Here is a 27,087-nt window from a genome sequence, read left to right on the forward strand (position 1 = left end):
TTGCTCAAGAATATTTTATTTGCCTTTCAATTTGTGGATTGTAGCTTCCCGGATAAATCCTGAGTAACACTTACCCATCACAGACTTCCTTTATTATTGCAGACAGTGGTTTTTTCTGAAAAATAGAAAAAAAAGGAAATACTTTCTGTCAGTTTCATTTCATCATTTTAAATTTAAAAAAAGAAAGAAGAAGAAGAGGCCTAATAAAGAGATATCTAAGTAAGAAGAATTTACATTTGCTATTCTTGGTTGTGTCAGTGAGTCTGTTGTTTTTCTCAAGGTAATAATCGACCAGCCATCACCACCAACTGTATTAATGATTTATCACCCTTGTGGTCATTTTTTCTACACTTTAACATTGCTAATTGAAAAAAAACCATATATCATATTTAACTTAGCCACATTAAAATCAGGATGAAACGTAGCTTTGGTCAAAGATCTCACAGGCAATGACAATCCGCAAGGTCAAATGATAACCAGAATTCCTCAAGAGTAGCACATGAATCGGGCAACCAGGAGTTTCATTTTACGCAAACAAGCTTGGATGTGGGATATTTTTATGAGAACATGAGGCAAATGGACTATGAAGCATGGTGACATTCTTCCTACAAAGTACATAGAATTCTTCCCCCAACTGTGGCCCATGCAAATGCCAATCACACAGCGGCTTGAGCAGGACACGCTCGAGTAATGGGACCATGACACCATGTGCCATGGTGCCAACTGGCGGCTGACTACAGCTGTGCTCTTGGCCTAACAGCCACAGCTGTGCTCCGCCTGCCTCCAGATTGAAAGAATGTAGTGAAGAGACACACACAGCTCGCCCAGAGATGTCGAAACTCTTTCTGCTTTGGATGCAAACAGACCCTGGCTATCTCCTGGGATGGGCAGTAGTGTGTCAACCAAAGGAACACATCACAGACAAGAAACAAATGGGGAAGAGAAATCAAAGAAATGCAACACATGGCCCTGGATTTTCAGATACAGCCATTGAAAAGCATCTAAACATGTTCTCCTCCTGTCCCTCTGAGGGGCACAGTGGTATGGGGGAAGGAATTCTGAGTCAAGCAGACTCAGTTCAAATCCTAGCTGTGTCAACCTCTCTGCAGTGAGACCTACAATTTCCTTAATTTGCTGAACATCAACTAACTTACCTGTAAAATGGGCAGAGGACCTATCCACTCCTCAGGGCTGTTATAAGAATTAAATTAAATTAAATTAAATGAGAATTAAAACAAAGGGCAAAAGATTCAAAAAAGAGTTAGGGCTCCACTTCCTTACCCTCTCACATCACTAGAAGACCTTGATTTCCTCTTTGCATCCTTGCCCTTGGACCCGATGCTGCTAGGTCTGCCCTCTTCGTTAGTTCTGAGCACTCTTCATAGTCCTTTCTAAGGGCCTCTAGGCCCTGATGAAAGCTCCAACACAGTCCTCAGTGTTCCTCCAATGCTCTCCCTCCCTCTGGAGCTCTAGGGTCTATGACTAAACCCACCACTATGTTTTCAAAAGAATGTCTGCCTACACCTACAACTATAAATGCAGTGGGCAGAAAAGGGACCTAGAATTGTTGAGGGGTGGAAAGATGGTAAGTATTCCTGACATTCTGAGTTGGTCTCCTTTAGAATAAGATTGGAAATGGAGATTGGGTTCTACAGTGAGGTTACAGGTTACACAACTCCTAGACCTTTGCAAGAACTTGTCCATTGTTTATGGATCTGGCTGTGAGTCAAGGGGCAAATGTGCTCTCACAACCAAAGGACAAAGGAGCTTTAGAAACAAAACTTTTCCCATAAGATGAGAATTTTGCACTTCCAGTTGCCAGAGACCTCTCCAGGCTATTGGTATTTCATGAGGACCTACTGGTCTCCTACCCTCCTAATCTTACTTCTTGTACCCTCAAAACTGAAATGTAAATAACAGGGCTGGATTTCAGACTTAAATTACATTGAAAGGACAGATCAGGCCAGGAAAGTATTGCTATTGATGTAGGAGAAAGCATTTAAATTACAGCTTTCAGAATTAGAATTCTTAGTCTAGGTAACTTAGAGGAATTCCTCAGATTTGAATTCAGGTCTGATTCGTAGATTCAGAATCAAATTTGAAAAGACAGAAGTCTATGGGCTTCTAGAGCTATCATATCTAGAACATTCTGAGGTTGGATATATGAAAGGAGTAAAGACTCTGGAAGAACAAAACTTAGAGATTTAATAGAGAAAGATTAAAGAAAAACTTTAAACCACAGAGGAAAAGGAATCATAGTTAACTGAACATAATGCACTCATAATGCAGCCTCACCAATTAAAATGAATGTTATGTAAGGACAGGGCTGGTCCCACGGCCCACTTCCTACACCTGTTCCCTCCATTCTTTATCTGTTCCAATGAAACGTTGGCTCCACCGCCCAAACCTAATTCCAATGACTTTTCACAATTCTCATCTCCCTTAATCCATCCACCTTATTTGACAATATCATTACTACCTTCTTTTAGAAACACTCTTTCCAGAGCTGCTATATTTCCTTCAGTCTCCTACAGTTATAATCAATAATCCTTCAATAAAATTCAAGAGATCCTTCATTATTTCTCTTTTACCTCTAGCTTCCTAACTCCAAATTTCTGTTCCTATCTCTTCTGTTTTTACTTAATTGGTCAGTTCCTTATTCATTTCAACTGCCCAAAGTCTATAGCCTGATCCCAAACACCCTTGCAAATCTCTGACAGTTTGTTAGAAATAGCATGTTAACTCTCCTTCAAGCATTTTATTAAATATACAAACAAAAAATCATCACTCTCACCATTCCCTACCCATCAATCTACCCCAATAATAGTATGCCCTTGCCCCCAAACTCCCTCCATCCCAGCCACGATTTCTGTGTCTCATTATGACACCACTACAGCCCAGAGCATCATTGACCTTTATTTCTTCACTCTCTAGTTCTGATTTGTTACAGGTGATGTAGCATTTTCCTCTGTGACATTCACATCATTACTTCTCACCTCCTCCTAACCACTCTTCTAAAATCCTGACACTCCTCCTTCCAACTCCTACCAGATAAGTCATACCCCAATTCCATCACCCTTAATTCTGCTTCCTCAGCCCCAGTGCCTTTCCTGAGTACCAGCCCATCATTACTAGCACTAATTACTTGCCATAAATTTCCAATCAAGTGCTCCACTGGCCCATCAAACTCAGATTCCTATCTTCCATTAGTTCCTGCACTTGCCTTGCCTATTTCTGGCAGTTCTTCCATGTACACTTCTAGGGAACTTATCTTTGCCTTCTCTATTCTGTGATATACGGATATTTACAAGACACTGAGTCCCATCATTCCTTCTTCCACAACCTCTCTCCCCTTAATCCTTTCCACATCTTAACTACCACCTTTGGTTAAGAGTTCTCAGGATCTTGGCGCCAGATCCTTGCAAATAGGTCCTTGCATCTCCAGTTTCTTTGTCTCCAATCCCCACATTAACTATAATTAGGCAAAATCACGCTTTCCCCACAAACTTTACTCATGTCATTCTTTGGCTCCAGTATCCTTCATAGATCCCCCATGACCATCACCTATACAGTATAAATCCCTTAGCTTGTCATCCAAGACCTTCCACAATCTGGTCTCAAGCAATCAAACTTTACTAATGTTGTACATGTTCCCCATGCTTCTGGATTAGCTGATGATTCATCCAAAAAAATCCCACCCCCATACTTTCACTTAATGCCATTTGTTGAAATGTCCACCTCCTCCTTTCTGTTCCAACTCTAACAATGACACCTCCTCTAAGGAGATGTCCCTGATCTCCCCAGATAGAGATCAGTCCCTCTGTGCTTAGCACATTAAATATATCACTCCTAAGGACTTAGTATATCTGCCTTATCTTCTTGTCCCTTGAGAACAAGACACCTTAATTCATCTTTGTAACCTTCTCCACCCCTCAGTACTAGTTGCACAGTATACAGAGGAGACTCAGTACATTTCTGTTAAATGGAAAATCTACACATTCACTAACTTTCCCTTCAAAAACAAACAAACAAAAAAGGCTTGACTGTAAAAGTAAACCATTTCGAAGGACAGCCTGGATTAATCAGCACACATCCCACTTCCTACCAGGTAAACCACCGCGGGGTGGCTCTAAGCAGCTGCTCAGACACGCGAATGTTGTCACTACTCCCGTCACAGGCCACTCTGTGATTCACAGCTTGGAAGAGCATTGAGCCAGCCAGGTGATGAAGCGTATAATTCAGCAGGTATAACTGTCTCCATCCATTAGCAAGGCCACACAGGTAAGCAGGAACTACTCCTGTAAACAGGGACTGAATGAGATACCCCAAAAACACTCTTCTGGTAGCAGTGCTTTTCTCACTTCCTATACAAAGTCCTCAATTTGACGTGAGCCCCTTGCCTGACTTAAATTCTAAGCCAAAGGTCGGCTCTATGTTTTAGTTAACACTTGTTCAGGTTACATAAGATGTTTCTGTCTATCTGCCCAGTTCTCTATGACTTGGGAGTAGGGTGAGAAGTGCAATGTCTTGGTAGCTTTTTGTAGACCCACGGAATAATTTGCCTTTCACCTCATTGAGACAAAAGCCCAGGAGAAAAGAAAATTTGATCTAAAAGGATGAAAACTAGTTCCTCTCCCTTTGATTCCATAAACTCTAAAGGAATGAAAACTAAACGCTACACTCGATATGAATATATCTGGATGTAGAATATTGAGGCACAATTATTTTAATTGCCTGAGCATGTTTTCATAACTTAAAAAAATTATAACTAAATCCCTTAAGCTTTTTGTTCTGAAGGTCAAAACTGCCTTCTCAGACTCAGCAGTGAGAAGGGAAGAGCAGGAATGTTTTTAAGGATAACCCAGAGGGTTAGACAGTTACCAGATTTCCTTGTGCAGGGGATTGGGGATTATGTGCACTCTCTACCCCGTTCCCTTTAGCAGCGGTGAGGTCATCTTGCAGCATAAGAAAGTATTTCTTCTCTTTATATTAATCTGGGAAAATCTTAATGATGGCACAAAAATTTTTATTTGTCAAAGTATGCATTTCCATATGAATTTGATTGGAAAGGTACCATGTGCCAACAGTTCTATTCAAGGGGTAAGCTTTTTTTGGGGAAATTTATTCCTCCCTTTTTATTTTTACTCTTATTCTCCAAAAGGATTCCTTTATTCAACTTAATTTATCAAAGAGTGAGTCCAGAAAGCAAATTTCCTGTACAAAAAGATTTATCTACTTTTCATAAAATCACCTAGATTCCTGAGAATGGCCAAATTCCCTAGCAATTCATTTGTGATCTACATGTCTGCCTCTGTCCTCATATGGTCTTCTCTCCTGTTCTTATAAGGAGGATTTAGGGCCCACCCCAAATCCAGGGTGATCTCATCTCAAGATCCACAATTAAATACGCAAAAACCCTTTTTCCAAATAAGATCACCTTTGCATACTCTGGGGGTTACGACTTGGACATACTTTTTGGGTCCACTATTAAACCTACTGCAATTGGGTAAGAAAAAAAAAAAAAGATTTTTTTAAGGATTAGAGAGAGAAAAGAATATATACTCTTTCTCCCTAATCCTGAAAGTGGATGTTGATCCTTCACTTTCCTTTCTAAACTCTCTCCTGCCTTTAATGAAATGCCAGTGTCAAAAATTCCTGAATCCATGTCACCCACTGTGACCCTTCTTCTAAGGTCTGGTCCTCCATTCCCAACAACCCCTGGTGGATGTCCTGCCACCCCTTCAAGATTAACACTTCATCTTGTTCCTCAGTAAACCAGATTCTCCCCCTGCCTCCCTTTCATCTCTTAAAAAAAAAAAAAAAATGATCACTCTCCCACCCAAAGCTCATGGCTGCTTTCAGGCATGAGAGAACCCCAAGAAGAAACATCCTTGGGAGCCCCCAGTTGTTAATTTCGGAGGTTGTGGAGTCCCATCTGCCTTGAGGCACGTTCTCCGGACACGACCCAGCTGCTGTCCCTCATCAGTGCCCCCTCCCTGATGAGTGCAGTTCCTGTTCAACCACCTGTTTCTGCCCATTGGCAGGGCACCTGGTCTGGGGTTATTACCCAGGCCAAATGCTCACCTCGGAGCTCTCAAGTCTGCTGCTGCCCACACTGATGCCTTGACACCAGCCCATGGAGGCTGGTAGCTTCCCCACCCGACGTGATACACGCTTGTCAGCAACTATGGACTGTGGGCTGCAGTTCCCACCTCTGACATCTAATTCTCAGGCCCAGGTCTGTCCTAAAATGGGCATCAACCCAAAAAGAAAGCTTGGCTTCACTGAAATCTTATTTATTTCAAATGTTTTTAAAGACGGGAGGGGAAAAATGCTTATGAGATGCCAGTAAGTGAAGGGACACCAGAAAAGCATTTCGAATGCTGAATTTTTATCAACTAGCTTTTCTATACCTTCCCCCAACTATGAGCACTTGAATGACTTTAGAAAATGACTTTCTGGGGTTGAACCCCAACTTCTGCAGTCCCTGATTTTGTAGCTTTAGGCTTATTACTTCTCCTCTAGATGTTTCCATTTTCTTTTCTGAAAATAAAAGCAGTATCTTAAACATTTTAGGGTAGTGAAGATTAACCGAGAGGATGTATGTAAAACCCTTGAAGTTGCACCTGGTACATAGCAAGGCATTGGATAAATGTGACCTATGAATAGGTTCTTTCATCTCTTAAATCCTGCTTGGATGCTTTGCAGGTACTTTTTTTAAAAGTTGGTTAAAGAAATTAAATACATGAATGAATGAGTATCCAATTCTTCCTTCTTCCTCAAGTGACTCCAACTCCCAGGGCTGCCTTTGGCACTCATCTCATCCTGTTCTTTATTCTTCAACTCATTTTCCTTTCTTCTGCTAACTAGATTATACTCGTTAGGATGCAGGGACTGCCTCTGAGACACCTCTGTCACCTCCCAAGCGAGTGGCTGCTAGGCCACAAGGATGCAATTAATGAACATTTTTTGATTAAGAACACTTCTTTTTTCAGACTTTTAGCTTCTTTCCCTTTCTTCTGGTCTCTTCCGACTGCCTCTGAAGCTCAGGCAGGAGCTAAAGATGGAAGACCGACAGCAAGAGGAAGACAGGAGCAATCCCCCATCACCACCACGCAGCTGCCCTTGCGTAGTGCCATTGTCATACAGCCCTGCAATTGCAAAACCATTTTCCACAAAGACTTAAAGTTTTTGGTCCCAGACTATTAAAAAGCCTTTCTCTAGTGCTTTAAAAGAATGTGACAGCTGCTTTATTTTGACACTTAGACAGCACTTGGGATTTTACTTTTCTTTTATAGATGGAAATTCATTGAACATATTCTGCACAGCAGTTATGAGTAATGTTGGCCCAGAAAGAAAAGAAACCCAGCTTTCAAATGTCAGGACACCTCTGAGAAGGGATATGCGTGTTTACCACGGCTTAGCCTAGAATGTGACTTGGAGAAAATTTCATGTGCAATAACCCTTCTAGTTCCCGGAGGTGCCTCCTGACACTGTGTCAATGACACCAGTCATTTTACAACAGCGTTCTTCCTCCTCCATTGAGCCCGATGACTACTCTCCATGCTTCTGAGCCATATACCTTTAGTATGGAGGAATCCAATGTGTCCCGAGAGGTGTGTATGCATATTCTGTTTTCCTAATAGCTGCCTAAATAATCTGAAAGTTAACGACAAAAACCACACTTTCCTGAGGCAAATTTAGCTGGTTCTTGGAAAGCAAGTATTTTGACAAGAGTTCCAATGTGAATCACTGACACAAGACTTCAGTGACTGTCAGAAATGACAAAGAGGGGAGCTCACAACTACATCTCCAGAGTAGTAAAACTATGTATCACATTAATTTTAAAAATTGAAAGATGACAGGCTATGCCACTTTTTTCTTGACAAATGATTTGTGTCTAAATGGTTTACTAAAAATGATTTGTTTCAAGCTTCACGAAACTAATTAAATATTAGATTCAGCAAGACAAAGTACAATCTTTGCATCATAAACATCACTGGACTATGTAAGTGAGCAAAGACAAAAAATAATTAGTACTCTCACGTATTAGTGGGTTAAAGAGGAATAGAAACACCTCTTTCTCTTTTAGGAATTGTGATATACTTCTACTCAGTAGAAACTGTGTTCCCCTTCAGTTGGAAGGGAAACTGCAATTTTAGAAAAGGACAGAAAGGTAGAGATGAACAATGTAAAAATAAAGCCCTACTCATATCAGTTATCTATTCTGAGCCTCCTTCCTTGTCCTTGACTATTTTACATTGTCCTAATATCAATGTTGCTATGGATATAAAATTTTTTTCAAATTTCAACATCTCAGGCAGCAAAAACAGCAAATTTCCCAATTCCGGTATCCCTCTCTATCTTCCTTAATATCCGTCTTTTCCAAGAAGTACTCCCAGATGACTCGGGCCTGGCTGGCAGGCCATTTCATTCCACCATACCTTGAGTCAAGTGTCCTTTTTTATGTGGAAATGAGTGATTCACACTGTGACTCAATTCAGGTCTTAAGGTTTGCCTGTCTTCACTCCTGTGAAATAGTCTCCTTATTTGTGTCAAGTTCATATGTGGAAGGTTAATCGTATTTATGTGCATGGTATGAAAGTAAAAAAGTCAGACAGGTTCGGTAGGATAAACAGAAATGACTGCTGACTCTGATGGACAGGGTGATATCAGGCCAGGTGGGTAGATATGAAAAAGCCAGATAAGCTCTGAAGGCAAAGTAGAGTTCAAGTTCAATTTAAACACAGGATTATGAAGGTTTATCAACTGCGAAGAAACTGAGATTGGGTGGAAGACAGCTGTCAAAGAATACTAAGAGGAACTAGTGGCAAAGGGAGTATTAACAAGTGAGTTTACTTTTTTAATTTAGGGCTTTTTGTCCCCTTTTACTACTTGTCTCACTTTGCCATGTAGTTGCTTTACTTTGTTTATCAGTGGATGCACTAATGCCTATTCATCCTTCTTTCTAGAGTGCTAGTGGATGTGCTGAGATACCTGCCAGCAAGTAGTGGAGGAAGTGAGCTTCCAAGTCTCAAAGATATGTCCCATGAATGTGACCACAGCAACCTGAGGCTAAACCACAGCCTTAAAGAACAATAAAACAGGCTCTTCTGGAAGGGTCTGGAATATCCAAACAATGGCCACAACCTCATGCACTTTCTAAAACTCCCTTACCTTTGACATGTTATCAACCCAGACTTTCATTATCTAGCATCACTTGGCTAGCCCTTCTGATAATAATGATAATAGCGGTAGCTACTATTTATTGAGTGACTACCTTACAAATGAGAAAACTGTATGAGGATCTAGAGGTGTTAAGTAGCTTGCTCAAAGCCTCACAGCATATGGGGCAAAGCCAGAATTTGAACCCAGACCTATATAATTCCAGAACCCTTGCTCTTTAACTCTGTCCCAAATCTGGAGTACTAGCAACCATCAACAACAAGCCCAAGGGCCCAGAGCTAACACCTGAGGGGGAGGCAATGAAATTCTGGGCCTCTTAATTCCTGGCACATAGTGAGCTTTTGAAAAATGTTATTTAAGGCTCAATGTTGTAGCACTACCATGAGAAGAGTAGATGATCCTGCTTCATGGACTATCCACACAAATTATGATGAACTCCCAAGTCAACACTGAAACTTTTGATATCCAGGGGAAGAACTCTCTGCTCCAGCTTTCTTCTCACTTTTGATGCTCAAATCAATACCTCCAGCCCTGACTTCTCCATAGTCCCCTTCTGTCTCAGGCCATTTTAACTGGAGTGTGTATCCTTCCATAACCTCAAATTCAAATCTTACTCCAAAATTCTTTTTCACTTTTCAACTTTTAGTCATCTTTTTCTACTCTGCCAGAAAATAACCTTGCAATCAATGTTACATCTTCCTTCTCCTTCATGTTGTTTGTTCTTCTTCAGTCCTGCCAAGTCAACCTCAGAAGTTACTCTCTAAACTTCTTTATTCTGCCCATGGGTACAGAGAAGCAATTAAAAATAGCTGCTATTTGGATTACTTAGGGCACCCATAAAGGCACGGTAGGTGGATGTTCATGTTGCATATGGAGAAGCTGACAATGTCATATGCGTGAATGAGAGAAAGTGGCTAGAAAGGCAAGCTGGAGGCCAAAAATGTCTAACTCTTGACAATTTGAACTCATCATAGGTTTTTAAGCAGGAAAGTGACACAATCAAATGTGCATTTTCTAAGGATAGGTGATTACACTGGAGGCCAAGAGACAAGTTGGCCAGTGTATCAAAACACAAAGGAAATCTGAAAGGAAGTCCAACTGTATGGATAAGCTGCCGTATTTTCCTGTACCCATTTGTAAGTGTTCCATGAAGAATGAGACTCCATCTGAATATTCCTCCACTAGTGTTTTCTATCTTGGTAGCTGTCACCAACATCTGCCCAGTTGTTGACAAGAAATCTCGTTATCATCCTTAACATTTTGCTCTCCCTTACCTCCCACGTATAATCAATCACCAATTTCCTGTCAATTTAATCTTCTCATATGTCTTGATGAGACATACGTCTGACTTCTTTTTGTCTCCTCTGTCACTATCCTAGGCCATGACATAATAATCGTTTCTCACCTGGGCTACTGCAAGAGCTGTCTAACTAGTCTCTCTTATTTCATTTTACCTTCACAAAACAGTTCTCAAATTTTGACCTTCCAAAAGTACAAATCATACCATGTCACTCCCTTGCTTAGAAACTTTCCCTTTTTTCATGACTCTTAGACAGAGTATTAAGTCCGTACAGCTCCTCATGGCAGAGCCTCTATCCATCCAACCAGCCAAATCCAGAGCCCCTATGGAACTTCTTTCAATTCCAGAGAGGTAAGATATTAGCCAGGATCTCCTCAAATATCACCTCTCCACCATTCCTTCCGTTCTTGTTCTTCATTAATAGGATTGTCAATTAGACATAGGATGGAACTTCTTCACGTGTCCTTTCAACACAACTTCACATTCATATATATTTTTCATTCCTTATCTTTTGGAATATATTCTGGATGTATTCCTTATTTTCATCTTCCAAGTTACTGGTTCTCTCTATAGCCAAATCCACTGTAGAGTAACTCTATGTGTTTTATTGTTTTTTTCCTGTTGTAGGTTTTTTTTTTTTTTACATTTTACTTACTATATGTATATTTTTTATTTCTGAGATTTTTAATTGTTTCTTTCTCATATTCCTCTATTCTCAATTTATGTCTACCTACTTTGTGTGCATAATTTCCTGTTTGTATAGATACTAATCTCTCTCTTCTAAAGTTCTTCCTTTGAGGATCTATGACACACTTATTTTTTAAGTCCTCCCTTGATCTCTATGTTCCTCCACACTGACCAGAGGGAATAGGGCCACCTACAGCAGCAGCAGCAGGTGTGACAAAGAGGGACCAGATGCAGGTAAGTTTTCTGAGGTAACTGATTGGACAGAAAAGCTGAGGGAAAGAGAAGAGTCTAGGAAGACATGTAATTTCAGCTTCAGTAAACTGGGTGTATGTTCATATGTCACTGAGAAAAGGAAAATATGAAGAAAAGCAAAACTGCACAGGCTTGGGGTTGGAAGGAACAATGAGGACTGTTTTGAATATGTTGAGTTTGAGATGCAAGAGACATCTAGATGGGCATGACAAGTAAGCAGATAGGTAGTTGTTTATATGGGTCAGGAGGTCAAGAATGAAGTGACAGCGGAAATTATGAGCATCTTATGGTGACGAGGCTGATGAATGCAAATAGATCACCACAAACTTGTCCCAGGGTAATGATCCATCTATAATCATTTTGAAAATTGATACAGCTTATCTCAAAGTCATTTGGTTGTCTTTTGATTATGGATGACTTTGATGGAAGGACAAAATTAGATCTTCATAAAGTCAATTCATAAGATATAATAATATATTTAGAATGCATGGTGAATGCATTCTAAATATATTAGAATGCAAGGGAAGGGGTGTTCTTCTCACCAGGGCCACTCCTTTCATAATTATATTTAATTGCATCATAGGACAGAAAAAGTACGAACATCACCTATTTCCTTTGCTCACATTATTATGATTTTACCACATATCAGGCCCTGTCCTAGGCATTGGGAACACACTTGGCCCATGCAGAACATCACACAGTGAAAACGTGGAGCCATACAGGATGTTACAAGTGCATATAACAAGGGCCTTCGTCTGATCTGAGAAATCTGAAGACTTTTAAGCAGCTTACTCTTCATCTGGGATGAAGAGTGAACAGGAGTTAGATAAGCAGAGAAATGAAGGGGCGGTAATTTCCAGTTAAGAGAAAAATCACATTTGTAAAGGTTCTGAGAACTGTGCATTCATGAAAGGAAAAAAGTCAATTATAATGAGAACCAAGACAGAGGAATTTGGGGGAAGCTACATTGGCTCTAAGCAAAGCTGGTGATGTAGGCAAGAGCTGAGGATAGCAGGGTCCTAATAACCACAGTAAGGACGTCTGGAATTTATTCTAAGTGCAGTGGGAAAGTCACTGCAGAATGCCTGGGAGAATGCATCGGAGGGGAAGTAAGAGTGGTGACTGGGAGGCCAGCTGAGGAGGCAAGTGGAGACAAGCGAGAGCAGTGGCAGCGAGGATGGAGGAAAGGTGGACAGAATCAAGAATCATTTAGGAGGTAACCTCCACAGGACTTGCTATTTGAGAGACTTTGGGAGCTGCAGGGGAGGCTGTTCAGCCCCATGGTGGTACCGCTGACTTAGAGGACCCGCAAGTACATCTGATGGAAATTCTAGAAAAAAACAATCTAGAAGAGCACATATTTTCTTTCCCTGAGGCTGCTCTCATTCCCTCGCAGTTCTGGGCACACTGCACAGGTCTATATACCCCTAGAGACAAAGTACAAGCTGCCTTTCTCTAGAACAAAACACCTTTTTCTGGGAACCCGGAGTGCTGCTTAACGCTGAAATCTACATATTTGTATACCCTGCCACAAACTGCCAGTTGACCTAACAGGAAAATGAAGTACAAAGTGTGACACACACAAAAGGTTCTAGAAATGTGAGATGTCTTAGTCACCAAAATCTCAAGAAAACACGGTTGATAAAAGGCTCTGTCCTGAGTTACCCAATGTGCTCTTAGTGACAGAGTTGGGGAAGGGAAATAGAATGGAGGAGACTATCACCCTTTCTTACCCAGAAAGCAAACTGAAATCTGCAGTCCATTTTCAGATGAAAAAGCGGAACACTAGAGTTCATTCCTGTGCAATTGAACTGGGTTCTCAGCTGAGGGGAGACATATGTTTTCTGTCTTTCTCTTCCAAAGCATGGCAAACTCTAAGATTTTATGAAGTTACATACACTCTCACATACAAAGGGACAGAGGTAAAACCAGAAAGGGAAGTACTTCGGTCACTTTATATTAAAGGAAGTTTAAGAAATAGTTGTTACAGGGGCTTCCCTGGTGGCGCAGTGGTTAAGAATCCGCCTGCCAATGCAGGGGGCACAGGTTTGAGCCCTGGTCCAGGAAGATCCCACATGCTGTGGAGCAACTAAGCCCGTGCGCCACAACTACTGAGCCCGCGAGCCACAGCTACTGAAGCCCGTGAGCCTAGAGCCCGTGCTCCGTAACAAGAGAAGCCACCACAATGAGAAGCCCGCACACCGCAACAAAGAGTAGCCCCCGCTCGCCACAACTAGAGAAAGCCTGCATGCAGCAGGAAAGACCCAAAGCAGCCAAAAATAAAATAAATAAATTTTTTAAAAAAGAAATAGTTGTTACAATACCAAATCCAACAGTTGCAAAAATCAGATGAGCAATGACTATTCGTGTCCCAATATCATTCTACCTGATTATGACAGCACAGAAAGTAGTAGTGCAACATCACCCAGGCTTTCTTAAGTGGAACAGAAGAAGCTCTTGAAGGTGTTATGTTCATACTCTTTGTAGAGTAATTAAAGGTGAAGAACCATTAGGACCATTTTACTGATGGAAGCATTGAGGTACTCCCTAAACGTTACTGTGGGAGCCAGAGGTATCACAAGCAGATACAGCTAGAAGTGTAGTGGGGTGTAGAGACAGTAATTTCTAAATCGGGGTCCAAGAGCATCAGTATCGCCATGGACCTTGAAAAAAACAGGAATTCCCAGGCCTTGAACCACACCTACAAATAATCCTCTCTGTGTTCAATATGTTTCATAAGCAATTCAGATGCAGAACCAAGCTTGGGAGCCACTGATTTAGTCCATCCTTAGCAAGGGGAAATTTGTCCCCCACCCTGGGGACACTGGCAATGTCTGGAGACATTTTTGGTTGTCACAACTGGGGGAAGGAATGCTACTGGCAACTAGTGGGTAAAGGCCAGGATACTGCTAAAATCCTACAATGCACAGGACAGCCCTCAAAACTCAGAATTATGCAGTCCAAAATGTCAATAGTGCTGAAGTTGAGAAATCCTGATGTAATCCAACCACTCAGGAAAGAACAGTCCAGAAAAATTACATGACTTTTCATTTCTGCAGGGCAAGGTTGGAGCTTCACTTTCCAGAAATTCAGTCTCATTTTCTTGATTCTATGGGATCTTTTTTATTACTATTATTGTGGTAAAATACACATAACATTAAAATTACAATCTTAACTATTTTTAAACATAGTGTTCAGTGGTATTAAATACACTCAAATTGTATATTCTGTGTGATTGCATCTGAATTTAAGACTCTTTATTTGGAGCTCAACTGTCATTTTAGTTCACCAGGCTCTCAATACTTAAATGTCTTGGGAATTACGGGTTTTCAGGCTGAAGAGCTAACTTTAATGCATTTAAGGAAAAGTTTGTATTATTGGTTCCAGTCTTGCTTGAAACATAAGAAACTTGTTCTATTCTATGTATGACTGAAAAAAATCATAATTGGCTCCTAATGGTTTCTATTATTAAGCAGGGCGCTGAATGATTACCTCACCGAATCCCCACAATGCCAGGAAGGATGTATAAATATTGACAATTCTTCCTTACAGAGCAGGAGGCTTGTCCCCAGTCACACAGCACTTAGTGGCAGCCCAGATTTTGAGTCCAAATAAGTCCACCCAAAGTCCATGCCCATAAGCACCAGGCCAGCCTGCCTCTCCCAGTGTCCAGCCCCAAAGAAACCTGCCTTTCAAGGCTCTGTTTCACTTCAGGTGGGCTCCTTCTGTAATAACCCAGACCACTCGCCATGTTTTCCCTAACTTTTAAGGTAATACAATCTTGGCTTTCATAATACAACATGTCCCTGGAAGTCACATTGTCAGTGGATGCAGCAGGCAAGCTGGCAGTGGCATAGGCATCTCTTCAAACCACCATTAAGCTGAGCCCTAAGAGATGGAGAGACTCAAAGAGAACTACCAAACACATGAAATAAGCCAGACAGAGAAAGACAAATACCATCTAGTATCACTTATATGCAGAATCTACAAAAAAAAAAATCAAACTCATAGAAACAGAAAGTGGAAAAGTAGTTGCCAGAGGCTGGAAGGTAGGGGAAATATGGAAAGGTTGGTCAAAGGATACAAACTTTCAGCTATAAGATGAACAAGGCCTGAGGATCTAATGTAAAACATGGTGACTGTAGTTGATAATACTATATTGTATGATTTTAAATTTGCTAAGAGAGTAAAACTCAATTGTTCTCACCATATGTCAATTATACCTCAATAAAGCTGAAATGAAATAAAAAAAGAACTACTGAACAGATTTATGATTTAGTAGAAACTGTCTGGGTTTTAGTGTCACCCAGTGCTAGACACAAATCAGTAGCTTCCTGTGTGATCTCAGGCAACTCACTGAGCCTCTGAACAACATGAACTGGGAAGTATAAAGCCTGCCTTGCTGGGCTGTAGGAAGGGGATGAAATACTCTGTGCAGGGCACTTAACACAGTGCCTGGCATATAATATGTGCTGATTAGATGGTACATGCCATTATTACTACTACTACTACTAGTGTTATGTACAGAATGAATTAAACTCCTATGTCAAGCACAAAAACTTCAATGTACTTTATGTATTGAGCTTTAAAAATGAGTGAGCTTTATGGGTAAATCAAATTTATATGTATTGAATTATATCTTAAATATATTACAGAAATAGGACAGCGGAGGGAAAACCGTGAGCAATCATTTTGTACATGCTTGCCTAAAAACACATGCATCTATGTTTCTTTGAGAAAAATAAAATCCACAACCATGTACGAGAAGGAGTGCTATTGTAATTTTTTCTGTTTGGAGAATGGAGAATAACCAGTGTTTTATTCTTATCTTTACTACTCACAATTCAAGCCAAAAGTAGACCCACATAAATAGAGATCATTGTGATGGACCACAGGATACAAATGCAGTATGTAAATCAGGCTGACCACCAAGAGCTTATAATAACATCTTATAATCTATTTATAATCTACATCTTATAATATACTTCAAAAGACATGGGCACATGTAAATAATATCAGGCACAGGTTATATTAACTGTAAATAAAATCTACAGGCAAATAAAATGGTATAAGAAGGATGGAGAAACAACTACATTACATGATCAAAAAAGACTTGAGCAGAAAGAAGGCTCTCTCCAGTGCTAGCAAAGCCAGGATTTAGAGGAGTGGAGAGGGGAAGAGAGGGCAGGAAGAATCCAAACAGGCTGGCTGTTAGAAAGAAACTATAAGACATGAAAAAAAAAAGTGCAAAAATGTGCAGGGACACACTCCTAAAGGGGCAGCTTCTACAAAGCAAGAGGGTACTTGAGAATTGCACGCAGCACCTGCAAATACCCTGAACCTGGGATAATGTAAAGGGAAATCATGGCAGGACATGAAGGCAAGCTAAGGAATCTGACTCAAGTCTCAGGGATACTAGAAAGCTCAAGAATCATCCGGGACTTTTTCTTTTAATTGTGGTATACTTTCTTCGAACAAACTCTTTCCCCAAAGCACCTAAAAATGAGAAGAGGTCGATAGCAGCTGCTGTGGCAGGAGTGAGCGTGGAGAGCCTGGAAGCCCATGGCACACACCCCTCGCCCCTGAACCATTTGAGAAGGATCTGCAGAACTAAGATTGAAAACCGTGCATCTCCTCCCATCATCCTTTCTGGGCCTGAACTTGCAGCATAGCAGTCTGCCCAAGTGTTTGTCTGATGCACAAGTAAGAGAGATGATCAGGGCTCCTTGCCTGCCAAGACGGCCCATGCTGGCTTTTCTTGATTAGAGATGAGATCTATCTTGTTGTATGGAAAGGATGGAGTTTGTATACTTGGGGCCATAAATAACACATCTAATGAACCCCATTCTACATGAAATAACTTCCAAAAGTTGGTAACACCTGTCAGACCCCCTTCCTTCAGGTTCACATGTGAGCAGTTTTACCAACTATTTGCTTGTATTCTGTAGGCAACTGAAGGTTTATAGAGGGAAATAATGCATCCATTAAACAGAGAGATGAACTGATGACCAGTTAGTAGGACAAGCCGGTGGCCAGAGCTGGATTATTCAGAGAGAAGTTATACTTAAAGCCATGAAAGAACATGGAATCTGAGCCAATGAGTGTCACTGGTGAACATGCAGACCAGAGGGCTAAGCATTGAGGTTGTGACTGAGTTACAAAGAAGGAGAAAGACACGGAACCATGTAGGAAACCCACAAAGACTAATCAGACAAGGAGGGAGAATCTCAGAACTGAAGCTTAATGAAGGGAGGGGGGTAGTTTCAAGAAGACACGAACGAGCAGCTTTGCCGAGTGACACCAAGACAGAGTGAAGACCACTCGATTTAGCAAACGGGAGGGCATAGGTGCCATCAAAGACAGCAACACCAGAGGGAGGGAAATTGTTATTCATCCTAAGATTAAGTAGATTCCAAAGCAACATGGATGACGTATACTGACAGCATTTAGATCGGCTTGGAATGGAAAGACAGAAAATAAATTACACTCCAGCAAGAGAGTTACTAGGTCAAGAGGAGGATTTTCCAAGGTAGGTATAGAAGAGCTTCCTGTTGAAAGCAGAGGAGATAAGAACAAATGAAGGGGATTCTGATGGGCAAAGCCTCAGGTAAGGGGAGAGGACAAGTGAAAACACAGGTGGAGCAAAAGAGATGGGGGTTGGGACAGGCTGAATGCCTCAGGAAGAGAGTGGGGACGCGTCTTCCCTCCTCTGCTGGCAGTGGAAAAGGAAGACAACATGACAGGAGACAAAGGCATCGAGTGGTCTGTGGAGGTGTGCAAACACATAGCAGAGAACTTCCGAGGCACGGACAGGAGCAGTGGCTTTCTGGCTTCAGTGTACTCCTCGTAAAGAAAGGCATGTGGGGGAAGGACAGAGGCAGGAGAGACTGGAGGACCAAAGAGCATGTGCAAGGAACAGAGGGGCTGCTTCCCAGAATACTGGTGGGTGGCCAAGAGATGGGAGAAAATGTTGTGGAGGAGTACTAGGGAGCCAGTGAATATTCCATAGCATGAACTGGCTGCATGTCCAGTTAGTATGCTTCTTTATTACTAGCTGATGCCTCCCTCCCACTTGCCCTTTAATTTTTTCTCCTTCTAAACACTTACAAAGCTAGGCAGAGAAAGAAGGAGAAAGGTGGGAAACTGTGCACGATGGAAGGGCAAGTAAAAATAAAAATCAGAGCATCTAATTTTCTAATTTCATGAAGACTTGCTTAAACTAGCAGCAATAATGCCTTTACTGAGTAATTACTCTGAGCTGGCAGTGTCCTATATTCTTTTCATATATTTTCTTTAATCTTCACAACCATCATAGAAGTGGGAAATTATTATTTCGACTTGACCAGGCCAAGATACCAAGGCTCACAGAGGCTACCTGGGTTCTCACAGAAAGGGGGGCTCCAGGGCCCACACCCAGGTTTAAATGTCCCAGAGCCCGTACTGTGTCTGTTAGGACACACTGCCTCTCAGCATTATGCCTCGTGTCAAAAGTGCTAGGGGTTCGACACTCTTGACTAAGAAATACGCTGTTCAAAAAACATTAGGTTAACAGGAAGAGTGGATGGGGAGCCTTTTTGGCTCTGTGTATCCCGACAATCATCACCTACAGCCTCAAGTGGCTCTTGAGGTTGAAAGCCAACAACAGACAGTGAAGGCAGGAGCAGAGGCTGCCGCTGTGAACAAAGGAGCTAGCTGACAGCTCTTTCGAGAACCTCATATGATACAGCAAACTCCAGTTGTGAGAAGCTCCTCGGGGCTTTTCCTGTGGAGTGGAAACACAGAATTGCCTCCTCAAAATTCAGAAGGAAGATAAACCAATCCACTCCAAGCAGACATCCCCTTGAACCTCATGGGCCCTGGCTGAGCAGAACTGATCCCCACTCAGGAAGCTCCCTCTTCTGGTTATTCATTAATTAAATATTCACTTCTTAAGGAAGGTTGTTCACCAGGCACTAGAGAAACAGTACTCAAAAATGGAGTAACTCGGGCTCATGGCTGTTTCTCATGAGCCCCTGCATGATGCAATGTGGGCGGCCCTGCTTTGGACTCACCTAATGCTCGTCACAAACCAGATTAAGGACCCACCCCTGGTCGGCAGAGTCACAGCCTCTGCAGCTGGGCTGGGGATGTGCATTTCTCACCAGCTCCCCGGGTGACTCTTGGGCACACACAAGGCTGAGGACCACTGGTTTAAGCTGATTGACAAGGACAACACAGTGTGACAAGTGGAGGGGTACTGGAGGTTTGGGGAGAAGATGGGGCAGCAATGCCTGACCCAGCTTCCAGAAATTCCTTTTAGTGAAATGGTAGCTAAGAGCAAAGGAGCAAAGGTAACGTGCAATGGGAGAGAAGCACGTGGTGTGACCTTTACTGAACAAGGTAGAAGATTAGGAGAAAACCCCAGTAATAATCACTGCTCAAGTCTTCCTTGTTTGTGCAAATACATTTCCAATTCTTGTGCCGACTTCCAACTCGATCAAGAAACAGCACCTGGGGACCTCCCTGGTGGCCCAGTGGTAAAGAATCTGCCTTCCAATGCAGGGGACGCGGGTTTGATCCCTGGTCAGGGAACTAAGATCCCATGTGCTGCAGGGCAACTAAACCCGCACGCCACAACTACTGAGCTCATGTGCCTCAACTAGAGAGCCTGTGCGCTGCAAACTACAGAGCCCATGCGCTCTGGAACCCGTGTGCCACAGCTAGAGAGAGAAAACCCACACGCCACAACTGGAGAGAAGCCCGTGCGCCGCAATGAAAGATCCCGCATGCCTCAACGAAGATCCTGCATGCTGCAACTAAGACCCAAAGCAGCCAAAAATAAATTAAATAAATAAATAAATAATAAATAAATCTTAAAAAGAAAAAAGAAAGCACCTGATACCAATACTGCCACTCTCTCCAACTTCAGCGGCTGCAGGGCAAAAAGGGACTGGGTCTCTAACTCTTTGTAGAGGTCTCCATATGGCATTAGCAGGAGCCCTACAATTTAGCCAACAGTTTAAAAGTTCAGTCTTCAAAGTACAGGAGGCCTGGGTTTGTGTCCTGGTCTCACTGACTAGGAAATCATCTAACTTCTATGAACCTCAATGTTATCATGTATAAATCTAGAACCATCACCAAGAACGAGACAAGGAAACTTCATGTGCCTCTTGATATGATGCCCTGAAGAGCACACAACTTCATCTCTCTCGCCTGTCTGCCAAAAATGCAAAACCTGAATCTAATTGGAAGGAAACATCGGAGAAACCCAAACTGAAGGACATTCCACAAAACAGCTGTCCTGTACTCTACAAAACTATCAAGGTCACAAAAGATGAAGAAAGACTAAGGAACCATTCTAGATCCATGAAGACCAGAGAGACATGGCAATAAATGTAATACATGATCCTGGAGGGATGTCAGACTGTGAGGAAAATACCTATCAAGGACCTTATTGGGATACTTGATGAAATCTGAATATGGGCCTTGGGCTTTGAATTAGATGATAATGTTGAACTAATGTTCAATTTTCTGGTTTCTTTAAAGAGACTGTGGTTATGTAAGAGAATGATTTTGTTCTTAAGAAGGACACATTGAGTATTTAGGGGTAAAGGGAGATGGTGCCCCTAAGTCACCCTCAAATGGTTCTAAAGGGGACGGTATACTAGAGCGAGAAAAAAACAATACAGCAAATGAAGCAAAGTATTAATAATTAGTGAATCTAGATAAAAGGTAGACAGGAATTCCTTTGTACTATTCTTGTCATTTCTGTGTGTGAAATTGTATTGAAGTAAAGTTACTCTTCAAAACTATCAGGCCGTGAAAAACAAGGGAAAGACTTAGAAACTGTCAAAGACTGAAGAAGACAAAGGAAACATGATGACTATTACAATGCAGTTGGTATTCCTGCACTGGATCCTGTAACAGAAGAAGGACATTAGTGGAAAAACTGATGAAATCCTAATAAATTTTGTAGTTCAGTTACTAGTAATCTACCATAGTTTTGGCAAATGTACCGCAGTTATATTAAGATGTTAACATCAGGAGAAACTGAGTGAAGGGTATACAAAAACTCTCTATACAATCTTCGTAATTCGTCTATAAATTTAAACTTGTTCCAAAATAAAAAGAATATTTAAAAAAAAATTATTAAGACACACATACAGCAAAGGCCATCCCCAAAGGCAGGAACAAGATACTGACTCCACAGGCCCCTAAGAGTATATATCAAGAGCTACTGTCTTAAAGAAGAGGTTTCCAAACACCTTGGGCCATGGCAGAAGCAAAAGGAAATAGTCTACCTAAACCACTGACTTAGAATCTCTGGGGCTGGGGCCCCAGAGAACATTTGAACAAGTGCCCCAGGTGGTTCTGATGTGGCCTTGGGCTTGGGTACCTGGTATCCAGCTCAGCATTTCTCAGACTTAACTACAAAAGGAATCCCCTGGGGATCTTGTTAAAATGCACATCTGGGTCAGGAGGTCTGGGTAGGGTCTGAGACTCTGCATATCTACTGAGCTCTCAGGTGATGCTCAAGCAACTGGTCCTCAGCCCTACCTATGGAGAAGGCAAAGCAACAAGATAGAAGGGGCCTGGGTCCATGACACTGGAGCACCATGCCAGCCCAGGACTGCCATGTGGACTTGAGAGGCCAACTTCTATCTCTTTGAAACCGTTGTTCTCTTGGGTTGTAGACAAAGTTAATCTAAACAACATTTAGTCTTCACCAAGTAGTCCAGCCATATTTTAAAGTAACAGTCAACACATATCCTCTCTCAAACAGCATGTGAAAAAAAGGTAAACAATTGTTGTCTGACACAAATGTATATAAAATTACTGGGCGGGCTTCTCTACTTTCATGGGCTGCTCCTGAAGTCAACAAAACCTGCCTCAGAGAATAGTTAAAATGACTATGACATGCTGGTCTGATGACACCTTTTTTGAAAACAAATCTAAAAATGTACCCTTTCTTACATTCATGCTCAAACTCAACTAATTCTTATTTGACCTTTATAATTTATTCTAATGAATCCTTTGGATCCACACAATGCCATGTAAATCTTGCAGTGGTCTTCAAACAGATAATAAAATCTGACCAGAAAAAAAAGTATAGATCATAAAATAGTATCAGAAAAGTATAGACCATAAAATAATATCAAGAACATAAAAAGTGGAGCTGCCATGGTACCCTAATTTTGAAAATGTAGAAAGCCATCTAGAATCCTATACTATATGCTTCATGAAACCCTTAAGCATACACTAGGCCTCAATTTTTTTTTCCTTTAAATCATTTACAATGACAAAAATCACCTTCCTGAGATAGCCTGTAATCAATAGTAAATGAGAGTTACATCATAAGACTGTCAGTACACAAGCTAAACGATGCCTCCATAGGTAAAACCATTTTAAAAATCTTCTTGATATTTTTTCATTCAGTAAAAATGTACTGAGTATTTATTACATACCAGACAATATACTAGATCCACAATGCATTTTACTCTAATAAAAAAATTACAACTGGCTAGGATACAAGACCCATCCCTCTACACTAAATTCATGACCAAACTTTTTTTTTTTTTAAATACAGCAGGTCCTTATTAGTCATCCATTTTATACACATCGGTGTATACATGTCAATCCCAATCGCCCAATTCATCACACCACCACCACCACCCCCCACCGCTTTCCCCCCTTGGTGTCCATACGTTTGTTCTCTACATCTGCGTCTCAATTTCTGCCCTGCAAACCGGTTCATCTGTACCATTTTTCTAGGTTCCACATATATGCGTTAATATACGATATTTGTTTTTCTCTTTCTGACTTACTCCACTCTGTATGACAGTCTCTAGATCCATCCACGCATGATCAAACTATTAATATGACAAAGCAGCAACGTACTTGTTGGCTGCTTATGCAAAAACCAAAGAGAAGAGTGATTCCAAAAATTAAGCTTTGTGCTGTCTATGATAAAACAATCAGCACACAGCCATGAGTCTCTGCAAGGCAGGGCTGGGAGAGCCTCCACTGTGTCAACTGCCCGGAGTCTAGTCCTCATGTCCCTCCTGCCTCCCTCACAGCCTCAGACACAAACCCTGTATTGACACACTCCAAGTAGATGTTGGATGAATATAAAAACCCCATCCATCGCCATTGCATGTGGTACAGAAATCAAACTACACTGCAACTATTATCGCACCAATTTTTCAACACAGCCAGAGAGAGAACAGGAGAAAAAAGAGCTATCTGAAGTCTGTGTAAATTCAGAATAGAAGGGAAACTAAGATAACCCCTAAACGACTGCCAGTATTACTAACCTGGTCGATTTCCATGAGCTTGGGGTAGGCGCCAGGCCATTCTATGGCCACCTTGACGATGTCCGCAGGTGGCGGCATTGCAAATCCCCAGAATATCCAAAGCCGGTGGAAGTGAGATCTTACAGTGTAGATGGCCGCACGTGTCTATACCTAATGAGGAATGACAAAAAGAGAAAGAGAAGTCACTCAGTGCAGATGCGGGGCGAATTTTGTTTCATCACTTCCTGTTTTCACTGGTGGTTTTGGTACAAGAAACGGCTCTGGGTGCAGAAGACACAGGGTGCCAACTGCACCATTCACGGGTGGCTCCAGAGGAGAGAAGGCAAAGGAGGGGAAGGTGTCAATGCCCTGGAGTTGGAGACGAGGCCCCGGAGAGGCAACAGCCTCCCAAGTCCTCAGTGGGAAGCAAGGCATCCCTTACTGCCTGCTTCTACTCTGAATGGTGCCCAGGGTCTGAATGAGCCTGGCTCACTCTGCCCAGAAGTGCATGCAAACTCCTCGTGCTCAGAAGCCTCCGGAAGGACAGATTGCCCAGGAAGTCATGGACAGGAAGCAGCATATCTTTAAAGTGTTTTCTGTGTGTCACAAATAGAGCTCCTCCGCACTATAGCAACCAGGATATCATAAGGAAGGCGCAATGCCCCAGGGTTCACACACATGCACACACACTCCCTCCCCAAGGCCAGTTCACAAGATGTGAAGAAAATTAATTGCAGCGGCTAGTACAGCATTCAGAACAGACCTTGAATTCTCACTGGAATGAATAGTGTTGCTTACACAAAGGAAGTAAGATTATCCTCTGCTGCCTCTCTCTCCCAGACTCACTCGTTTCTTTTAGGATAACTTTTCTAACTTAATCTTTTGGGGGGCTTCCCTGGTGGCTCAGTGGTTAAGACCCCGCCTGCCAATACAGGGGACACTGGTTCGAGCCCTGGTCCGGGAAGATCCCACATGCCACAGAGCAACTAAGCCCGTGCTCCACAACTACTGAGCCTGCGCTCCAGAGCCCGAACTCACTGCAACTAGAGAAAGCCTGCGTGCAGCAACAAAGACCCAACGCAGCCAAAAGTAAATAAATAAAATAAATAAATTAAAACATAAATAAATAAATAAAAACAATATTTTTGAACAGGTAAAACACTCATGTGATTCAAAACTTGAACGTGTGTGCATGTGTGTGTGTGCATGTAAAGACAGTGTAGAATCTCCCTCCTCCCGAAATGATACACCCACCCAATATCCACTTCTATCCCCACCCCTCCAGCTAGCCACTGTTACTAGTTTCTTATGTATCGCTCCAGAACTTCTTCATGTATGTAAGTCAAATGCAAAAGCATATTATATTTCCCACTTTCTTTATATAAAAGGCAGTATTCTATACCCTGGTTTTATTTTATTTCATGTGTCTTCTAAATCCTTCTATATTAATACAAATCTTGTGTCCTGGTTCCTTCTACAGCTGCATAGTTGTTCTTTGTATGGACGTATCTTTCTTTTTTTAATATTTTATTTCTTTTTTTATGTTTATCAGCCTTTTTTTTTTTTTTACATCTTTACTGGAGTATAATTGCTTTACAATGTTATGTTAGTTTCTGCTCTACAACAAAGTGAATCAGCTATATGTATATGTATATCCCCCATATCCCCTCCCTCTTGAGCCTCCCTCCCACCCTCCTTATCCCACCCCTCTAGGTCATCACAAAGCATCAAGCTGATCTCCCTGTGCTATGCAGCAACTTCCCAGTATCTAATCTGAAGAACCAGTCCCCTGCCGTGGGCCACTGGGTGAACTCTCACCTTTGGCTGTTATAAACAAGCCTCTGGTGAAAAATCTTATGCATACATCAGTTTGCTCATGTGCGAGTATATTTTTACAGTAGATTCACAGAAGTAAAATTGTTGGGTCAAAGAGCATAGGCAGTTTTAGATTTTGATCGCCATCTCCAAATATATCTCCATAGTGAGAGCTGTACCAATCTATACTCCCTTTAGCAATGGATGAGGCTTGCCTCTTTACACACAGACTCACCAACAGATTGAACTTTTGCACACCTGATGCATTGAAAAAAAATGTATCTCAATGTACTTTCTTTTTATTTTATTTTATTTATTTATTTATTTTTGCCTGCGTTGGGTCTTCATTGCTGCGTGCGGGCTTTCTCTAGTTGCAGCGAGCCGGGGCTACTCTTCGTAACGGTGTGCGGGTTTCTCATTGTGGTGGCTTCTCTTGTTGCGGAGCATGGGCTCTAGGCACACGGGCTTCAGTAGTTGCGGCACACGGGCTCAGTAGTTGTGGCTTGAGGGCTCTAGAGCGCAGGCTCAGTAGTTGTGGCTCACGGGCTTAGTTGCTCCACAGCATGTGCGATGTTCCCAGACCAGGGCTCGAACCTATGTCCCCTGCATTGGCAGGCAGATTCTTAACCACTGCACCACCAGGGAAGTCCTCAACGTACTTTCAATGTCTATTTCTCTTACTGTGAGAGAGGTTGACTATAAAGATGCAAAGTCCCATGTCTACTTTTCTGTGAACTGTCCAAATACTTTGCCTTTTTTCTACTGGGTTCTTAAAGTCTTTTTCCAGAAATTGATCTCTGTATGAAGATGCTAATCAAACATGTGCTTTTGGTTCTTTATCAAACCGGAGTGGGCCTTGCCAGTTACTATCCCCGATCTCAGTGGCCATTGGACATGACTAAGATGATAGAGATAGCAGAGTTAATAATGGCAGCCTAATGGCAGTTAATAATAACAACACCAGCAGTGATATGAATAACTAACTTCACCAGAGCTGACAAGTAAAGGAAATGACCCAAAACAGAACTGCTGTCCCTTTGGCCAAGGATCATGAAGACAGCCTGGTGTGAAGATAATGAGTGCCAACCAGCAGAAGCAGATCTTCAAAGCAGTGGTTCAATAGCTCGTTCAACAAATAATTACTGAGCCCTACTCTGTACCAGCCCTGTTCTCAGTGCTGGGGATACAGCAGCAGATCTACACGTTAGGTGGCATCAAGGGACATGGACAGAAATGAATCAGGGAAGGAGAATCTGAAGCATGTGAGTGTATCTGTGTGGGAGGGGCAGGACTGCAGTCTTAAATAGGGAAACCAGGGAAAGCTTCAGTGAGACACAGCATCTGAGTAAAGACCTATGAGAAATGAGGAGGTGAGCCATGTGGACACCTGGAGGAATCATGTCACAGGCCAAGGGAACACGTCGACTGAAAAAAAATGCACAGCCTAAAAGTTGAGAGTTATGTTTTATTCAGTGGATATTCTTAGGACTTCAAGCCCTGAGGCAGCATCTTAAATAACCCTGAGCAAACTGCTCTGAAGAGGAAGGGGGGAGCCAGGATATATAGGAGTTTTTG

The 27,087-nt window shown here is 41.9% G+C and overlaps 1 protein-coding gene across 9 annotated transcripts in view; it reads right to left on the reverse strand.

Moving 5' to 3' along the window:
• Positions 1–27,087, reverse strand: part of ELMO1 (engulfment and cell motility 1) — a 555,096-nt gene that overhangs the window by 431,498 nt on the left and 96,511 nt on the right. For all 9 annotated transcript variants that reach the window (XM_082471822.1, XM_082471824.1, XM_082471823.1 and 6 more), the window contains 2 exons: positions 23,719–23,868; positions 75–115 (listed from right to left, as the gene is read on the reverse strand). In XM_082471822.1, the coding sequence (XP_082327948.1) occupies positions 75–115; positions 23,719–23,796 (119 nt within the window). In that variant the 5' untranslated portion in view covers positions 23,797–23,868. The remainder of the gene's footprint in view (positions 1–74; positions 116–23,718; positions 23,869–27,087) is intronic.

This window comes from Balaenoptera physalus (genome assembly GCF_965194825.1).
Source record: "Balaenoptera physalus genome assembly, chromosome: 8".
Lineage (NCBI taxonomy): Eukaryota > Metazoa > Chordata > Mammalia > Artiodactyla > Balaenopteridae > Balaenoptera > Balaenoptera physalus.